General features: G+C 59.1%; 3 protein-coding genes across 4 annotated transcripts in view; 2 read left to right on the top strand and 1 right to left on the bottom strand.

Annotated features, from left to right (window-relative positions):
- Positions 1 to 16,604, bottom strand: part of LOC119564877 (immunoglobulin superfamily member 1-like) — a 967,916-nt gene that overhangs the window by 546,687 nt on the left and 404,625 nt on the right. The gene's annotated exons all lie outside the window — the stretch shown is intronic.
- Positions 1 to 16,604, top strand: part of LOC119564866 (immunoglobulin superfamily member 1) — a 999,687-nt gene that overhangs the window by 789,692 nt on the left and 193,391 nt on the right. The window lies entirely within an intron of this gene.
- LOC119564865 (immunoglobulin superfamily member 1) overlaps positions 1 to 16,604 on the top strand; it is a 798,058-nt gene that overhangs the window by 730,813 nt on the left and 50,641 nt on the right. The window contains exon 12 of one of the 2 annotated variants that reach the window (XM_043534618.1): positions 6,306 to 6,478. The exons of the other annotated variant lie outside the window; for it this stretch is intronic. Coding sequence (XP_043390553.1) covers positions 6,306 to 6,349 — 44 coding nt within the window. The 3' untranslated portion in view covers positions 6,350 to 6,478. Of the gene's footprint in view, positions 1 to 6,305; positions 6,479 to 16,604 lie in introns of those variants that run through there. 2 annotated transcript variants of the gene reach the window in all.

Below are 16,604 nucleotides of genomic sequence, written 5' to 3'. Positions count from 1 at the left end.
GGCATGAGGGGCACAACGGGGGATGAAGGGATAGGGGACAGGGCAGAACTAGGAAGGTGGGTGCCATGATGGGGTGAACGTGAGGGAACTACAGGCTGGGGGGACAGAATGGGGGAGGGGACGCAGGCCAGGGGGCAGAATGGGGGGGCTGAGGGGCCCAATGCCTGAATGTTGGGGGGGGGTGAAGGGCAAATGAGCTGGGGAGCCAGAGCTGGGGCATCTGCCGGGGGGGCCAGTTTCTCTTGAGCTCTGTCCCCGTGATCTTGCCCCCTCCCCTTTCTGGGGGGTGGTCAGCTCTCTCCCATCCCCTGTGTCCATTTCGCAGCATCCTGAGGGGGGAGAGGGAATCTCTGCTCAGCTGTCGACGCCCTGTGAGCTCTGCCCGAGGCCCTGAGCTGTGCAGACCCACTGCCCTGGGGATGGGCTGGGGAAGGGACATGGGGCTTTTCACCTCTAGGGGGCTGGCTCGAATCTGTGTCCTTTTACTCTAAGCACCAGATCCCACCCCCCAACCAGAGCCAGGGAGAGAACCCAGGAGTCCTGGCTCCCAGCCCCTCCCGCCCAATCACTAGACCCCATTCCCCTCCCCGAACTGTGGTATATAACAGGGTAGCTGCATCAGGTTTATAAAAAAATTCCTCAGGCATGCAGGAGTGAAACCAGGAAGGCCAAACCACACCTGGAGTTGCAGCTAGCAAGAGATGTTAAGAGTAACAAGAAGGGTTTCTTCAGGTATGTGAGCAACAAGAAGAAAGTCAAGGAACGTGTGGGCCCCTTACAGAAGGAGGGAGGCAACCTAGTGACAGAGGATGTGGAAAAAGCTAATGTACTCAATGCTTTTTTTGCCTCTGTCTTCACAAACAAGGTCAGCTCCCAGACTGTTGCCCTGGGCAGCACATCATGGGGAGGAGGTGACCAGCCCGCTGTGGAGAAAGAAGTGCTTCGGGACTATTTAGAAAAGCTGGACAAGCACAAGTCCATGGGGCCGGATGCGCTGCATCCGAGAGTGCTAAAGGAGTTGGTGGAGGTGATTGCAGAGCCATTGGCCATTATCTTTGAAAACTCATGGCGATCGGGGGAAGTCCCGGACGCCTGGAAAAAGGCTAATGTACTGCCAATCTTTAAAAAAGGGAAGAAGGAGGATCCTGGGAACTACAGACCAGTCAGCCTCACCCCAGTCCCTGGAAAAATCATGGAGCGGGTCCTCAAGGAATCAATTCTGAAGCACTTAGAGGAGAGGAAAGTGATCAGGAATAGTCATCATGGATTCACCAAGGGCAAGTCGTGCCTGACTAATCTAATCGCCTTCTATGACGAGATAACTGGCTCTGTGGATGAGGGGAAAACGGTGGACGTGTTGTTCCTTGACTTTAGCAAAGCTTTTGACATGGTTTCCCACAGTATTCTTGCCAGCAAGTTAAAGAAGTATGGGCTGGATGAATGGACTATAAGGTGGATAGAAAGCTGGCTAGATTGTTGGGCTCAATGGGTAGTGATCAATGGCTCCATGTCTAGCTGGCAGCCGGTATCAAGCGGAGTGCCCCAAGGGTCGGTCCTGGGGCCGGTTTTGTTCAATATCTTCATAAATGATCTGGAGGACGGTGTGGATTGCACCCTCAGCAAGTTCGCGGATGACACTAAACTGGGAGGAGAGGTAGATACGCTGGAGGGTAGGGATAGGATACAGAGGGCCCTAGACAAATTAGAGGATTGGGCCAAAAGAAATCTGATGAGGTTCAACAAGGACAAGTGCAGAGTCCCGCACTTAGGATGGAAGAATCCCATGCACCGCTACAGACTAGGGACCGAATGGCTCGGCAGCTGTTCTGCAGAAAAGACCTAGGGGTTACAGAGGACGAGAAGCTGGATATGAGTCAAGAGTATGCCCTTGTTGCCAAGAAGGCCAATGGCATTTTAGGATGTATACGTAGGGGCATTGCCAGCAGATCGGGGGACGTGATCGTTCCCCTCTATTCGACACTGGTGAGGACTCATCTGGAGGACTGTGTCGCGTTTTCGGCCCCACACTACAATAAGGAAGTGAAAAAATTGGAAAGAGTCCAGCGGAGGGCAACAAAATTGATTAGGGGACTGGAACACCTGACTTATGAGGAGAAGCTGAGGGAACTGGGATTGTTTAGCTGCTTTCAACTACCTGAAAGGGGGTTCCAAAGAGGATGGATCTATACTCTTCTCAGTAGTAGCTGATAACAGAACAAGGAGCAATGGTCTCAAGTTGCAGTGGGGGAGGTTTAGGTTGGATATTAGGAAAAACTTTTTCACTAGGAGGGTGGTGAAGCACTGGAATGTGTTACCTAGGGAGGTGGTGGAATCTCCTTCCTTGGAAGTTTTTAAGGTCAGGGTTGACAAAGCCCTGGCTGGGATGATTTAGATGGGGATTGGTCCTGCTTTGAGCAGGGGGTTGGACGAGATGACCTCCTGAGGTCCCTTCCAACCCTGATATTCTATGATTCAGAGTTTCACTGGCAGTACCAGAAACAGGACGTGAGCGCCGGCTCTGGGCAGACTTCCCCTTTCATGGATTTATCAGCTGTTCCTTTAACAACTCAGGATCTACATTTATTCCTTCCTCCCCCACTCACGGGGACCGGAAACCACAACCCCTCCCAGCTACCCGTCCCATCTCTGTGCCACGTCACTGGGCGAAGAATAGATTCTGCAGCGACACGACCTGAGAAGGAGTTTGGCCAGGCCCCTCCACCCTCATGCTCCAGGGTGGGTCAGGAAGGAATCTCTGCCCTGCTTCATGGGAGAGGGCCACTCCGTGGGGGGCACTGTGTGTGTATGGGGGAAGCCTTCCTCTGCTCTCAGCTGCTGCTCCAGGGAGGCTGGATGGGCCTGTTGGAAAAGGTCAGGGCAACATGGGCACCTCTTGATGCCTCCTGAGATTCCCCCATTCCCAGCTGGTCCCCGGACTGGGCAGCTCCCATGTGGGGCTGGGAGATCATGGCGGGGTGGGGCCAGGCAGCTGCAGGAGGGGATGTGGTTTGCTGGGCATGGCAGGGAGCTGGCTTTGCTCTGACCGGGGTAGATTTGCGGAGAAGATTGCAGAGAAACCATCTGATGGGGAAGAAAGGGGCTGAGCTCATCACGGGGTTCCTGGGGCTGCAGCCCCCAGCGCTGTTCCTCATTCCGCTCGCACTCGGGCCTCAGGCTGGGTGGAGCTGGGCACTGGGGCGTTGGTGGCAGCGCTGAGGGGCCCCCCACTGCCCCATTATGGTGTCTGCTCTCACCGTCCTCCTCGGTGAGTATCGGCCACAGCCAGGGAGTGTGCCCATGGGGAGCAGGGGGGCAGATCTGAGACCAGGGTCCAGTTGCTCTGGGATCTGGTCTCTAACAAGCTGTCTCCTCTCCAGGCTGCTGGCTGGCTGGGCGGAGCGGGGCGTTGGGACGTGAGTATCTGCGGGGAATGGGGTAGCTGGGGGAATTTCCACATTAAAGACAAGGGATGTGGGTGGGGGTGAGGGGCACCAGTCCCCCAAATGGATGATCCTGTCAGACATGTGTTCTCCAGAGGTGGGGACTGAGACCTTGCCCTACTCATCACAGGGATGGGAACCTGTTGGAACAACTGGGGGATTTTGTTAACATGTTTTCTTGGGGTGCCTGTCCTGGGAGCAGCTTCCTCAAATGACCCATGTTCAGATCAGGAGCCCCATGTTGTGGAGTGTGGGGGAGTCAGGCCCTGCACCCCGCACTTCCTGCGATTCACTGTGACTCTCAGCCAGCCGGTAAAACAGAAGGCTTATTACATGACAGGAACACGGTCTAAAACAGAGCTTGTATATACACAAAACAGGACCCCTCTATGGGGTCCTTCTTTGGGGGTGGGGAGACCAGACCCAGGTTCTGGGCCTCCCCCCCACCCTCACCCAGCCGGCTGCAAACTGAAACTCCCTCCAGTCGCCTCCCACAGCCACACAGCCTGACCCCTCCTCCAGCCTTGGTCCAGTTTCCTGGGCAGAAGGTGTCACCTGGCCCCAACCCGCTCCTGGGCTCAAGTTACGAGCTGGCCGTCAAGTATCATCCCCCAGTGAAGTCACACCCTGATATCCCACCATCATCTCGTATCAATGCCGACAGTCATCGAGTAAAACTCCCACGCAACATTACCAAGTTAATATTCTCTACTCCCTACCCCGTCACACCTCGCAGGGTAGATCCCAATTCACCGCCTGAGTGCGATGGGGGCAGGGCAGGGTTCTGATCTCAGCCCCCCGGGCTCAATCCGGAGTTACCCCTGACTGCAGCGGGGGCCGGGCTGAATTGACCCTGGAGAACTAAAGGAACCAGAGACTGGAAATCTCCTTTCCCCCTGCTGTGTCTCTCCCCGTCTGTGAGTCCCGGGGCCGGGCCTGCAACGCAGGGACAGGTGGGGCTGGGGTGAAACGCTGGAGCGATAGACGGGCAGAGGATTGCACCAGACGGACACGGTTTGTGTCACCCCCACTTACTGCCTGTTTGTTTGTGAATCCAGAGGGGTCCCTCCCCAAACCCTCCATCTCTGTCAGCCCCGGTGGGGTGATCCCCTTGGGGGGAAACGTCACCATCCCGTGTTGGCATCAGCGCCTGGGCATGAGGTTCCTCCTCTACAAGGATGGAGACGGGAACCATCTGAGGTACACGGACCCTGCTGGTTATGTGGCTGAATTTCCCATCACCAGCACCAGAAAGGAACACGGGGGCAGCTACACCTGTCGTTGTGCCTACAGAACAGGACCAGCTGCGTGGTCGGAGCCCAGCGACAATGTGCAGATCATTGTAGCAGGTGAGGGGCCCAGCCCGGCACCTCGGCTCCCAGCCCCACAGCCAGCCAGGCCCCAGAGCATCTCCATGAGCCCTGACCCCGCAGAGGGGACGCCCAGCCGGGGAGCGGGGACGGAGTCACTGGGGGGTCCCCAGCCAGCGGGGATCAGCAGCCCCTGGAGACTCGGGGCAGGGAGGCGACTTTAACGCTGCCCCTTGTGGGTAGGAGATGTGAGTTGCTATTTAATCCCGTGATCCCCTCCCCTCTGTTCTCCAAGCCCCACCTCAGGCAGTGTCCCGGCCGGAGCTGAATGAGGCAGGGGCTGCAGGAGAAGCGGTGGCTTGGAGGTCACGGTGCTGGGAGGGACCCAGGAGATCTGGCCCAGCTCCTGGCGCGGCCACAGACGCTGTGTGATGGGAGCACATCGCAGTTTCCAAAAGTGTCCTTCCTTGTGGGGGGGGCTTAAATCTTGGGGGATCTGAGGCTGAGCGCCCACAAACCGAGACACCCCAGTTAGTGGAGACCTCTGCAAACACTGGCCTCAGTAGCGCTGGATCCCTTGTGTTGGGGGAGCATGTAGGGCCCCTGCCATGTTCAGGGCCCCTTTGTGCCCGGCGCTGCATAAACACAGAGTGAAGAGACCGTCCCTGCCCCTGGGAGCTCACTAAGAAAAGTGAATCTGTCTGTGCCTCAGTTTCCCCCCTGTAGAATGGGGATAAAGACCCCTCCCTGCCTCCCGGGGGCTGGGAAGGTGACTCTCTTCCTGTGTGGGGCTCAGCCCCCTGCCCCTCTTCCCCCACTTTGACGCTGCTCTCTCCACCGCCCTCCTCCTGCCAGGTGAGCCGTGCACCGGCGGTTCGGGTGAGTTGGGCAGGGCTGGGGAGGGGGAGCTGCGCTCAGGGGGGAGGGGCAGGGAGTGGGGCAGGGCGGGAGAGGGGGAGCTGCGCTTCGGGAGTGGGGGTGGGGGTGAGGGGGGCAGGGCAGAGGAGGGGGAGCCACTCTCCAGGGGTGGGGGTGAGGGGAGTGGGGGTGAGGGGGGCAGGGAGTGGGGCAGGGCCCCTGCTCAGTGGCTCCACTGCTCCTCCAGGCTCCAGCAGCAGCTGCTCTTCCCGCCCCCTGGTGGCACAGGCCGGTCACTGCAGGAATCAGACTTTGGGTCCGGTCAGTGTCACGGCCAGGTTCCCTTTTCAGCCAGACTTTCCTGCTGAAAACGACCCCGGCAACCCCGGGCCCTGCGGTGCCGCGTGCCAGAGACCAGCCCATGAGTCGCTGTGTGTCCAGGGCAGGCCGGACACAGTGAACGAGGCAGGGGTCACACACGGCATATGAGGACCCCAAGTACTAGGGAGCCCCGGCTTGGTGTCTGTGGGGCCGGGAGCCCAGCTCGCAGGGCCGGGATTCTGGGTCAGGGACTCTGGGATCTGGGAGAGAATCTCTGCCCAGGGCCCTGGATCTGCCCGTGGCTGGGGCCTGCCAGGGAGGCCGGGGCTGGGTGGGTGCCTGGGTCTTGTTCTCACAGCCTGTCTCCTATGCGCAGATCCCAGCCTGCCCAGACCCTCCATCTCTCTGAGCCCCACTTAGGTCACCGCCCCAGGGGCAAACGTCACCATCCGGTGTCGGGGGCAGCGCCGGGATGTGAGGTTCTTCCTGCACAAGGCTGGAGATCTGAACCCGCCGCGACACATGGACCCTGCTGGGGACGGGGCCGAGTTCTGCATCCGCACCGTGGGCCAGCAGCACGGAGGGAGCTACAGCTGCAGCTACCGGCCCCAGTCAGAGCCCTTCGTCTCCTCGCAGCCCAGCCACCCCGTGCAGCTGGTGGTAGCAGGTGAGGGGTCCAGCCCGGCATCCCCGCTCCCAGCCCCACCCCAGCCGGACCCTCGGCAGCTTGGCACTCATGGGGCACTCAGAGCTAGGCTCTGCCCTGAGCCCAGCAGAGGGGACCCCCGGCCAGGGAGTCACTGGGGGGTTCCCCGGCCAGGGGGAGCAGCAGCCCCTGGAGATTTGAGGCTGAGGGGGGATCCTGGCCCCCAGATGGCTGTCTCCACTCTGGGGACACACAGAGGAGTCGGGGCCCAGGGGCTTCTGAGCTGGCACTGCCCCCCTCCATGAATGACAGTGACGATTGAAGCTGAGTTGCGGGGGTGGGGGGGGAATCACTGTCACTGTTTCAGCCCCTCCCCCAGCCCCAACAGACACTGGTTCGATTCCCTCAGGGGGAACTGACCGAACCCAGCCTGGAGCGGCCCCGGCTCCCACCCACCCGGGCTGTTCGGGGCCAGGTACCAGGGCCGGGGGGGAATCACCCTCAAACCAGCCCTGGAAGGCTCATGCTGCCCAAGGAGCCGCCCCCAGGGGTTGAGGCTGGTTGGGCGGGATGGGGGAAGTGACTCCTGGTGCATGAGCCCAGACACCAGGGGGCAGGGATGCCCCTGCCCCTCCCTCCCCACCAGACCCCCAGCTCCTCTGGCACCTCCTGTCCTATAGGTTGCTGCCTGGAAGCGACTGGGGGATCCCAAGAGAGGACAGGATCTGGGAGTCCTGGCTTTGGGGTTGGGAGGAGCTGGGTGCCCAGGCGGGTCCTGGGGCTAGGGTTGTCAGGTGTCCGGTTTTTGACCCAAACACCCGGTTGCAAAGGGACCCTGGCGGGACAGTTAAAAGTCCGGTTGGCAGCACCGCAGGGCTGGCAGGGTCCCTGGCTGCTGTGGTCTGCACGGCTCTCGGGAAGCAGCCGGCATCTCCCTCCGTCTCCGAGGCGCAGGGTGGCCACAGGAGCTCTGCGCACTGGCCCTGCCCGAAGCGCCGTCTCTGCAGCTCCCATTGGCCAGGAACCGCAGCCAATGGGAGCTGCAGGGGGTAGCACCTGTGGGCAGGGGCAGGGCGCAGAACCACGTGGCTGCCCCTCCAGCTCCCAGACAGGCTGGTCACTTCCCGGGAGACGCCTGAGGTAAGCGCCACCTGAGGCCTGCCCCCCGAACCCCCTCCTATGCCCCAATCCCCTGCCCCAGCCCTGAGCCCCCTCCCTCACCTAAACTCCCACCCAGAGCCCACACCCCGCACCGCCGTCTGCGCCCCAACCCCCTGCCCCAGCCCAGAGCCCCCTGCCACACTCCCAAGCCCTCGGCCCCACCCCTCATCCCTGGCTCCACCCAGACCCCGCCTCCCCTGCTGGAGCCTTCACTCCCTTCCGCACCCCAACCCCCTGAAAATGAGCGAGTGAGTGAGGGTGGGGAGAGCAGCCATGGGCGAGAACCCCCCAGATCCACCCCTGCCCCGAGATCCACCCCCAACTGCTTTCTACCCTGCACTCACAGCCCCCTGTTCCCAAGGCCTGGGGAAAGGTGGGTCTTGTGTGACTCCCGCCAGTCACAGACTCTATTTCCAACCCCGAGGCGGGGGGCAGAGCTGCAGGGGGCCACTGGTCAGACTCCCTGGCTGGCCTTAGGTGGGGTTGGGGGGACAGGAGATCTCTCATGCAGCTGGGTCCTGAGCTATGTATTGGTGAACCCCCTGTCCCCAAGCCCCATGGGCAGGCAGTGCCATCCCTGGTAGGGGACAGACTCCTAGAGAGGCTGAATGACAGATGAACTGAACTGGGGCGGGAGGGAGGCAGGGGTGGGGTGTCTCCCTTGTTTAACTCCTCTCTCTTGTTGAAAGCAGGGCGAGAATTTCTCACGCCCAACGTCTGGCCCAGCACGGTGGTGGCGCTCGGGGGAAGCATCACCATCCGCTGTGAGGGTCGGTACCCCGGCTTGAAGTTCTTTCTGCGTAAAGCCCTGGGCCTAGCAGAGAGGACGCCTGGCCGGGGAGCTGCAGAGCAGGGGGGGCCTTTCCCAGCCGACATATCAGTTAGGGGGTGACGGGCGGAGCTGAAAGTTATAAACCTCAGTGTGTAGTAGAGACTTGTACAGACCCCTACAAGTCAGGGGTGGTGCAGTGCACAGAACCCAGGAGTCCTGGACCCCATCCCTCCTGCTGTCACCCCACTCCCTTCCCAGAGGTGGGGAGAGAACCTGGCTCCCAGCCCTCCCAGCAGAGAAGCCAGGGAGTGAACGGACCCTGGAGACTGGCTGTGACGAAGTGGGACTGTTCTTAATGGTTCGTCTGAATAGTGTGGGGGTGCCTCAGTTTCCCCTATGCAGTTCAAAGTGGGAGGAGGGGCTGGAGGGAGTTTCAGTTTGGGGCTGGCTGGGGACATGGAGTGAAGGGCAGATGGGGTTGTCTGGCTCACTGCCCCCCAAAATGGAATCAGCTGAGGGGTCCTATTCTCTGTACCTACAAGCTCTGTTTTAGACCATGCTCCTGTCGTCTAAAAAACCTTCTGTTTTATTGGCTGGCTGAGAGTCACGTCTGACTGCGAAGTTGGGGTGCAGGGTAAAACAGAAGGTTTATTGGACAACAGGAACACAGTCCAAAACAGAGCTTGTGGGTACCCCCAGGACCCCTCAGTCAAGTCCTTCTTGGGGAGCAGGGAGCTTAGACCTCAGCCCTGGGGTCCCCTGTGTTCCTCCACCCAGCCCCAAATTGAAACTAAACCCACCCAGCCGGCTCTCTCCTGCAGCCTGTCTTCACATTCCTGGGCAGAGGTGTCACCTGGCCCCAACCCCCTCCTGGCTCAGGTGACAGGCTCTCAGGTCTCCCATCCCCAGGGCACATTCCCAGGTCAACACTCCCCCCTCCCTGCTGCCCCACATCATCACATCTCTCCCCCCTTCGAGACTGAACTGACCGGGGTCACTGTGACCAGTGATGTGGGGAAGTTCGGGGCCCCTCTCTGGGACAGCGCATCCACTATCAGGTTGGCACTTCCCTTCACATGGACCACGTCCATGTAGTAATCCTGCAGGAGCAGTCTCCATCTCAGGAGCTTGGCGTTGGCTCCTTTCATCTAGTGCAGCCAGGTCAGGGGAGAGTGGTCGGTGTAGACGGTGAAGTGTCGCCAGAAGAGATAGGGCTCTAGTTTCTTGAGGGCCCACACCATAGCCAGGCACTCCTTCTCCACGGCCGCATAGTGTTGCTCCCGGGGTAGCAACTTCTTGCTCAGGTACATGATGGGGTCTCTCTCCCCCTTTTCATCCTCCTGCATTAACACCGCCCCCAGTCCCGTGTCTGAGGCGTCGGTGAACACCACAAAGGGCTTGTCAAAGTCTGGGTTTGCCAGAACTGGGCCACTGACCAGAGCCTTCTTCAGTGCCCGGAAAGCCTCCTGGCACTGCTCGGTCCAGACCACCTCGTCTGGCTTCCCCTTCTTGCATAGCTCCGTGATGGGGGTGGCTATGGTGCTAAAGTGGGGCACAAATCTTCGGTAGTATCCTGCCATCCCAATAAAGGCTTGGACCTGCTTTTTGGTGTGGGCAGCGGGCCAATCTCTGATCACCTCCACCTTGGCTGGTTCTGGCTTTAGGCGGCCGCTCCCCACCCGTTGGCCCAGGTAAGATTCTTCCACCATCCCCACCTTGCACTTCTCTGCTTTTACAGTCAGCCCAGCCCCCTGGAGTCAGTCCAGCACTTGTCTAACCTGGGACACGTGGTCCTCCCAGGTCAGGCTAAAGACACAGATGTCATCAATATACGCCATGGCAAAACTCTCCATCCCCCTCAAAAGCTGGTCCACCAGGCGCTGGAAGGTGGCCGGCGCTCCCTTGAGGCCGAAAGGCAGGGTCAGGAACTCACAGAGCCCCAGAGGGGTGATAAAGGCCAATTTCAGCCGGGCATCTGCACCCAGCGGCACTTGCCAGTAGCCCTTTGTAAGCTCCATGGTGATAAGGTACCGAGCTCCTCCCAGCTTGTCTAGGAGCTCGTCCGGCCTGGGCATGGGGTAGGCATCAGATACAGTGATGGCATTGAGCTTCCGATAGTCCACACAGAACCGGAAAGACCTGTCCTTTTTGGGGACCAGCACCACCGGCGAGGCCCAAGGGCTGGCAGATGGCTGGATCACCCCCAAAGCCAGCATGTCCCTGACCTCTCTTTCCAGGTCCTGAGCAGTTTTCCCTGTGACTCGGAAGGGGGAGCATCTTATCGGCAGGTGCGACCCTGTCTGCCCCCGGTGGACAGTCAGATTAATGCGTCCAGGCTGGTTGGAAAACAGCTGTCGGTACGGATGCAGCACCCCCCTGACCTCAGCTTGCTGGGCAGGGGTTAGCTGATCCGAGAGGGGAATTGTTTCCAGGGGGGAACCAGCTCTGGTCCCAGGCAATACATCTACTAGAGGGTCATCTCCCTGCTCCTCCCAATGTCTGCACATGGCCAACACCACATTCCCCTTTTCATAATATGGCTTCATCATATTCACATGGTTCACCCGGCGGTGGTGCGCACGGTTAGACAGCTCCACCACATAGTTTACCTCATTGAGCTGCTTGACAACCTTGAAAGGGCCCTCCCAGGTGGCCTGTAGTTTCTTCTTTCTCATGGGGATGAGAACCATCACCTGATCCCCGGTGGCATAGGCACGGGCCCGCGCCGTGCGGTCATACCAGACCTTCTGCTTCTTCTGGGCTCTGGCCAGAGTCTCCCTGGCCAGGCCCATGAGTTCAGCCAGTCTCTCTCGGAAGATCAGGACATACTCCACCACTGACTCTCCATCGGGAGTGGCCTTCCCATCCCACTCATCTCTCATCAAGTCCAGGGGGCCTCTCACCCTTCTTCCATATAACAGTTCGAAAGGCGAAAATCCGGTAGAATCCTGGGGCACCTCCCTATACGCGAACAGCATGTGAGGTAAGTACTTGTCCCAATCCTGCGGTTGCTGGTTCATAAAGGTTTTCAGCATCATCTTTAGCGTCCCATTGAACCTCTCCACCAGCCCATTGGACTGGGGGTGATAAGCTGAGGCCCAGTTGTGCCGGACCCCACATTTCTCCCACAAGCACCGGAGCAGGGCAGACATGAAGTTGGACCCTTGGTCTGTCAAGACTTCCTTGAGGAACCCCACTCCGCTGAAAATGGTCAGGAGCGCATCTGCCACAGTGTCTGCTTCAATGGAAGCTAAGGGCACTGCCTCGGGGTAGAGGGTGGTGAAATCTACCACCACCAGAATGTATTTCTTCCCCCACCAGGTTTCAGAGTAACAGCCGTGTTAGTCTGTATTCGTAAAAAGAAAAGGAGTACTTGTGGCACCTTAGAGACTAACCAGTTTATTTGAGCATGAGCTTTCGTGAGCTACAGCTCACTTCATCGGATGCATAGCATATCGTGGAAACTGCAGAAGACATTATATACACACAGAGACCATGAAACAAAACTTCCTCCCACCCCACTCTCCTGCTGGTAACAGCTTATCTAAAGTGATCATCAAGTAGAGCCATTTCCAGCACAAATCCAGGTTTTCTCACCCTTCCCCCCCTTCCCCCCCCTCACACACATACAAACTCACTCTCCTGCTGGTAATAGCCCATCCCTCTTTGAAACCTCTCTTTATAATGGTCGTCTTGCTCAGAGGCCCCACGATCTCCATGGCCACCTTCTGGAAAGGTTCCTCTATGATGGGCAAAGGTCTCAAAGCCGCTTTCCCCTTGTCCCGGGCCTTCCTCACCCTCTGACAGGGGTCACAGGATCAGCAATACTGCCGGACCGTGGTAAAGAGCCCGGGCCAGTAAAAGTTCTGTAGCAACCTCTGCCGGGTGCGCCGGATTCCCTGGTGCCCTGCGAGGGGGATGTCATGGGCCAGGTACAGTAGCTTGCGGCGATACTTCTGGGGGACCACCAGCTGCCTCCTGATCCCACAGGACTCCACTTCCCTTGTGGGAGCCCACTCTCGGTACAGGATCCCCTTCTCCCACAGAAACCTCTTCTGGCAACCTCTCCTCATGGTCCGTCCCACACTGAGGTTGGCCAGGTCCCTGAGCTTCCGCAAGGAGGGATCTTTCCTCAACTTGGCCTGGAAGTCAGCAGCTGGGGAAGGGATGGGGCCCGGTTCCCCCTCAGTGGCCAGGTCTGAGGCCTCAGCCTCTCTCAGCCGTGCCCCTCGGCGCTCCCTCCCCACCAGGGTAGGGTCCTGTGCCTCCGGTGTGGTACCTTCCCCAAGGTTGGGGTGCAGTGCCCCTCACCGGCTCTGGCTACGGGTCACAACTAGGGTGGTCTGGGGCTTGCTTGGCCAGTCCTCTAGGTCTCCCCCCATCAAAACAGTGGGCAAATGGTGGTGTACCCCCACATCCTTGGGGCCCTCCTTGGCCCCCCATTTCAGGTGTACCCTTGCCACGGGCACCTTAAATGGGGTCCCTCCCACCCCCCTCAGGGTCCGGTAGGTGTTGGGCACCACCCGATCTGGGGCCACCACCTCGGGCTGGGCCAGCGTCACCTCCGCGCCCGTATCCCAGTATCCATTGACCTTCCTCCCATCCACCCCCAGGGGAACAAGGCACTCTCTCTGGAGGGACAGCCCCGCGCCCACCCTGTAAACCGAGCACCCTGAGTCCAGAGCCTCCAGCCCTGTGGAGGAGCTGGCCTGGGGTACTCTTCCCTCCTGAGCAGGTGGTAAACTGGTAGCCCCCCTTTCCTGGGTCGTCTTCCCCTCGTCCAGCTGAGTCCCTACCCAGTTAACCCTGGGTAGGTTGGGTCTGCTCAGTTTGTCCCTTAGCCCGGGGCAGTGGGTCCGTACGTGACCTCTCTGGCCACAGTGATAGCAGCTCAGGTCACGTTGGTCCCCTCGAGCGGGTCGGAGGGGCCCGACACCAGGCATTCCCCTTTGGAGGGGGTTCTCCCTATTTCCCCGCTGGGAGGCCCCATGGTGACTCTCTCTCTGCATCGTGGGGGGCCTGTTATTTTGGGACTCCTCCCGGCTACCCCCTGACCGACTGTTCACAAACTCGTCGGCCAGCTGCCCAGCATGCTGGGGGTTCTCGAGCTTTTTGTCCACCAACCATAGCCTCAGGTCGGAAGGGCACTGTTCGTACAGTTGCTCCACCACGATTAGGTCAAGCAGGTCCTCTTTAGCTTGAGCCCCAGCTGTCCACTTGCGGGCATATCCCTGCATCCGGTTGACCAGTTGTAGGTAGGTGACCTCAGGCGTTTTACACTGACTCCGGAACCTTCTCTGGTACATCTCGGAGGTCAGCCCAAACTCACGGAGCAGGGCCTGTTTGAACAGTTCGTAGTCCCCTGCCTCCGCCCCTGTCATTCGGCTGTACACCTCCACGGCTTTGGGGTCCAGTAAGGGGGTGAGAAACTGGAGCCTGTCTGCAGGGTCAACCCTGTGCATCTCGCAGGCATTCTCAAAGGCCGTCAGGAAGCTATCTATGTCCTCCCCCTCCTTCTGCTGGGCCAGGAAGCACTTGTCAAAGCTCCTTGCCGTCTTGGGTCCCCCCGCACTCACCGCAGCCGGGGCCCCACTGTTCCTCAGCCTGGCCAGCTCCAGTTCATGCTGTCTTTGTTTCTCCTTCTCCTCCTGCCCATGCCTACGTTGCGTCTCCTTCTCCTGACGCTCCTGCTCCTTCTCCTGACGTTCCCGCTCCTTCTCCTGATGTTCCCGCTCCTTCTCCTCCTGCTCATGTTGACGTTGTTTTTCATGATCCTCCAGCTCCTTCATTTTCATCTCCCTCTCCCATTCCAGCTGCCTCCAGGGCAGGGATGGGGAGCTCTGCCGGCAGGATCCCCTGCTGGCTGCCGGGGTCAGGGTGCCCTCGGTATTCGCCGGGCTTCCCCCAACCCCTTTCCGAGGCATAGGTAGGAAGGGTCTCGGGATGTCCTCGGCAGCAGTCTGACCCTTTCCAGCCCGGTCAGGCCCCAGGGCCCACGCTGCATCCTCCGGGCAGCTTCCCTCAGGGACAGGGATCGGGTCATCCAGGCGATCCCGCTCCTCCAACTGGGCAATCAGCTGTTCCTTGGTGGACCTCCCAGTGTGCAGCTCATGCCTACGTTGCCTCTCCTTCTCCTGACGCTCCCGCTCCTTCTCCTGACGTTCCCCTCCTTCTCCTGACGTTCCCGCTCCTTCTCCTCCTGCTCATGTTGACGTTGTTTTTCATGATCCTCCAGCTCCCTCATTTTCATCTCCCTCTCCCATTCCAGCCGCCTCCGCTCCAGGGATGCAGAGCTCCACCACACAGCTCCACCAGGTCGCTCTTAAGGCATATAGCTTACATCTCCTTGCTGGCCACTCGCAGGCCTCAGCAGCTTTCTACGGTTTCCAGGAAAAATCCCTAGTGTGCCAGTCCTTCTTGAGGTCACCACCTCTTTGCCAGGGTCGAGCTGCAGACTCCTCCGCCCCTGGGACCGCTCCCTGCAATCTCCCGGGGGACCCTGTTAGTGCAAAAGTCCTTCTCTGGTCACACACTCCCAGGGGTTAACCACCCCCTGAAACCGTCTCTCTCTGAATCTTCAGCACGCCTGGTCCCCATCAATCCCCCTTCGTTTTACTGTTCCCCAGTCACTTACTGTAGGAAGCGCCGTTCACGGGGTGCAGTACATCCCACCTCTGCCACCAGTTGTCACGGAGTGTGGGGGAGTCCAGGCCCTGCACCCCTCTTCCTGGGATTCACTGAGACTCTCAGCCAGCCAGTAAAACAGAAGGTTTATTGGACAACAGGAACACAGTCCAAAACAGAGCTTGTGGGTACACCCAGGACCCCTCAGTCAAGTCCTTCTGGGGGAGCAGGGAGCTTAGACCCCAGCCCTGGGGTTCCCTGTGTTCCTCCACCCAGCACCAAACTGAAACTAAACCCCCCTCAGCAGGCTCCCTTCTGCAGCCTGTCTTCACATTCCTGGGCACAGGTGTCACCTCCCGCTCCCCCTCCTGGCTCAGGTTACAGGCTCTCAGGTCTCCCATCCCCAGGGCACATTCCCAGGTCAACACTCCCCCCTCCCTGCTGTGTCACATCATCACACAAGACCCCTGGGGCTGGGTGGGACAGAGAGATGCTCCCTGCCCCTCTTGCATGCCGGAGCCGGGGGAGGGGGGGACTCAGGCTGGCTCTGATGCAGTGAGGAAAGCAGCGAGCTCGCTGCCTACCCCCACTGGGACAGCAAGGGCAGCCTTGAGCACAGTGGGAGCTGAGACCCCAGCTGAGTGGGGGGAGACACAGGCAGGGCAGGGGATCTGTTGGGAGTGGCAAGGTGCTTGGTAAAGAAAGTCTGGATGAGCCTAGGCAGCATTGTGAGCTGATGGCTGTGTCTAGTCAGCAGGGTGGGAAGGCGAGGAGAGTGGAAGATGAGTGTTCCTGGACCTTACCTGTTACCTGGGTGGAGAATTGTGACAGTGAAGGAAACGTGCCTGTGTCTGTCAGGGGTACTGACTTGCCTATGGAGGGAGCTACGCTGATCTCCAAGCAGTTGTCTGTGACCAGCCTTGTGTGCTGGGACAAGGGGAAAGAGATCCCAAGCTGTGTGTCTGGTAAAGAAGAAAGTGTGTCCTGCTCTTCTTTGTCTGTGGAGCAGACAGAAGGGGCCTTTCAGCCTGTGATGGTTGAGGATAGCGCAGTTGTCTCAGAGTTGGTTCTGGATTCAGCTAACGCCCAGGAAGGGAATGGTCCTAAGTTTGTGTCTGCTCGGGAGAATGGCCCTGTAACTAGGTCACATCCAGTTAGTGTCTATGCTAAATCCCAGAGCCCAGACAATTCTGGTGCTTGTATTTTGCCTGTTGCTAGTGTGTGGTTGGGAAAGGGGGTAGCAACTCTGTCTAATCAGGGTGAGATCCTAGCCAGGGCACAAGGAGAGCATGAAGGTGATGTGATTGTGTTACCTACTTATGGTGCGGAAACCTGTAGCAAGAAGGGAAAGATTCCTGAACTTGTGTGTGGCAAAGGGAAGGAGAATGCTTCTGACCTGTTATCTAGGAAGTCTGTTAGTTTGCCTGAAAGGGGATTGTGTAGGAATCCGCCAGATGGGCCAGAGGTAATTC

Source organism: Chelonia mydas, chromosome 23 (genome assembly GCF_015237465.2).
Source record: "Chelonia mydas isolate rCheMyd1 chromosome 23, rCheMyd1.pri.v2, whole genome shotgun sequence".
Classification (NCBI taxonomy): Eukaryota; Metazoa; Chordata; order Testudines; family Cheloniidae; genus Chelonia; species Chelonia mydas.
This window is presented reverse-complemented; position numbering and strand designations above follow the sequence as displayed.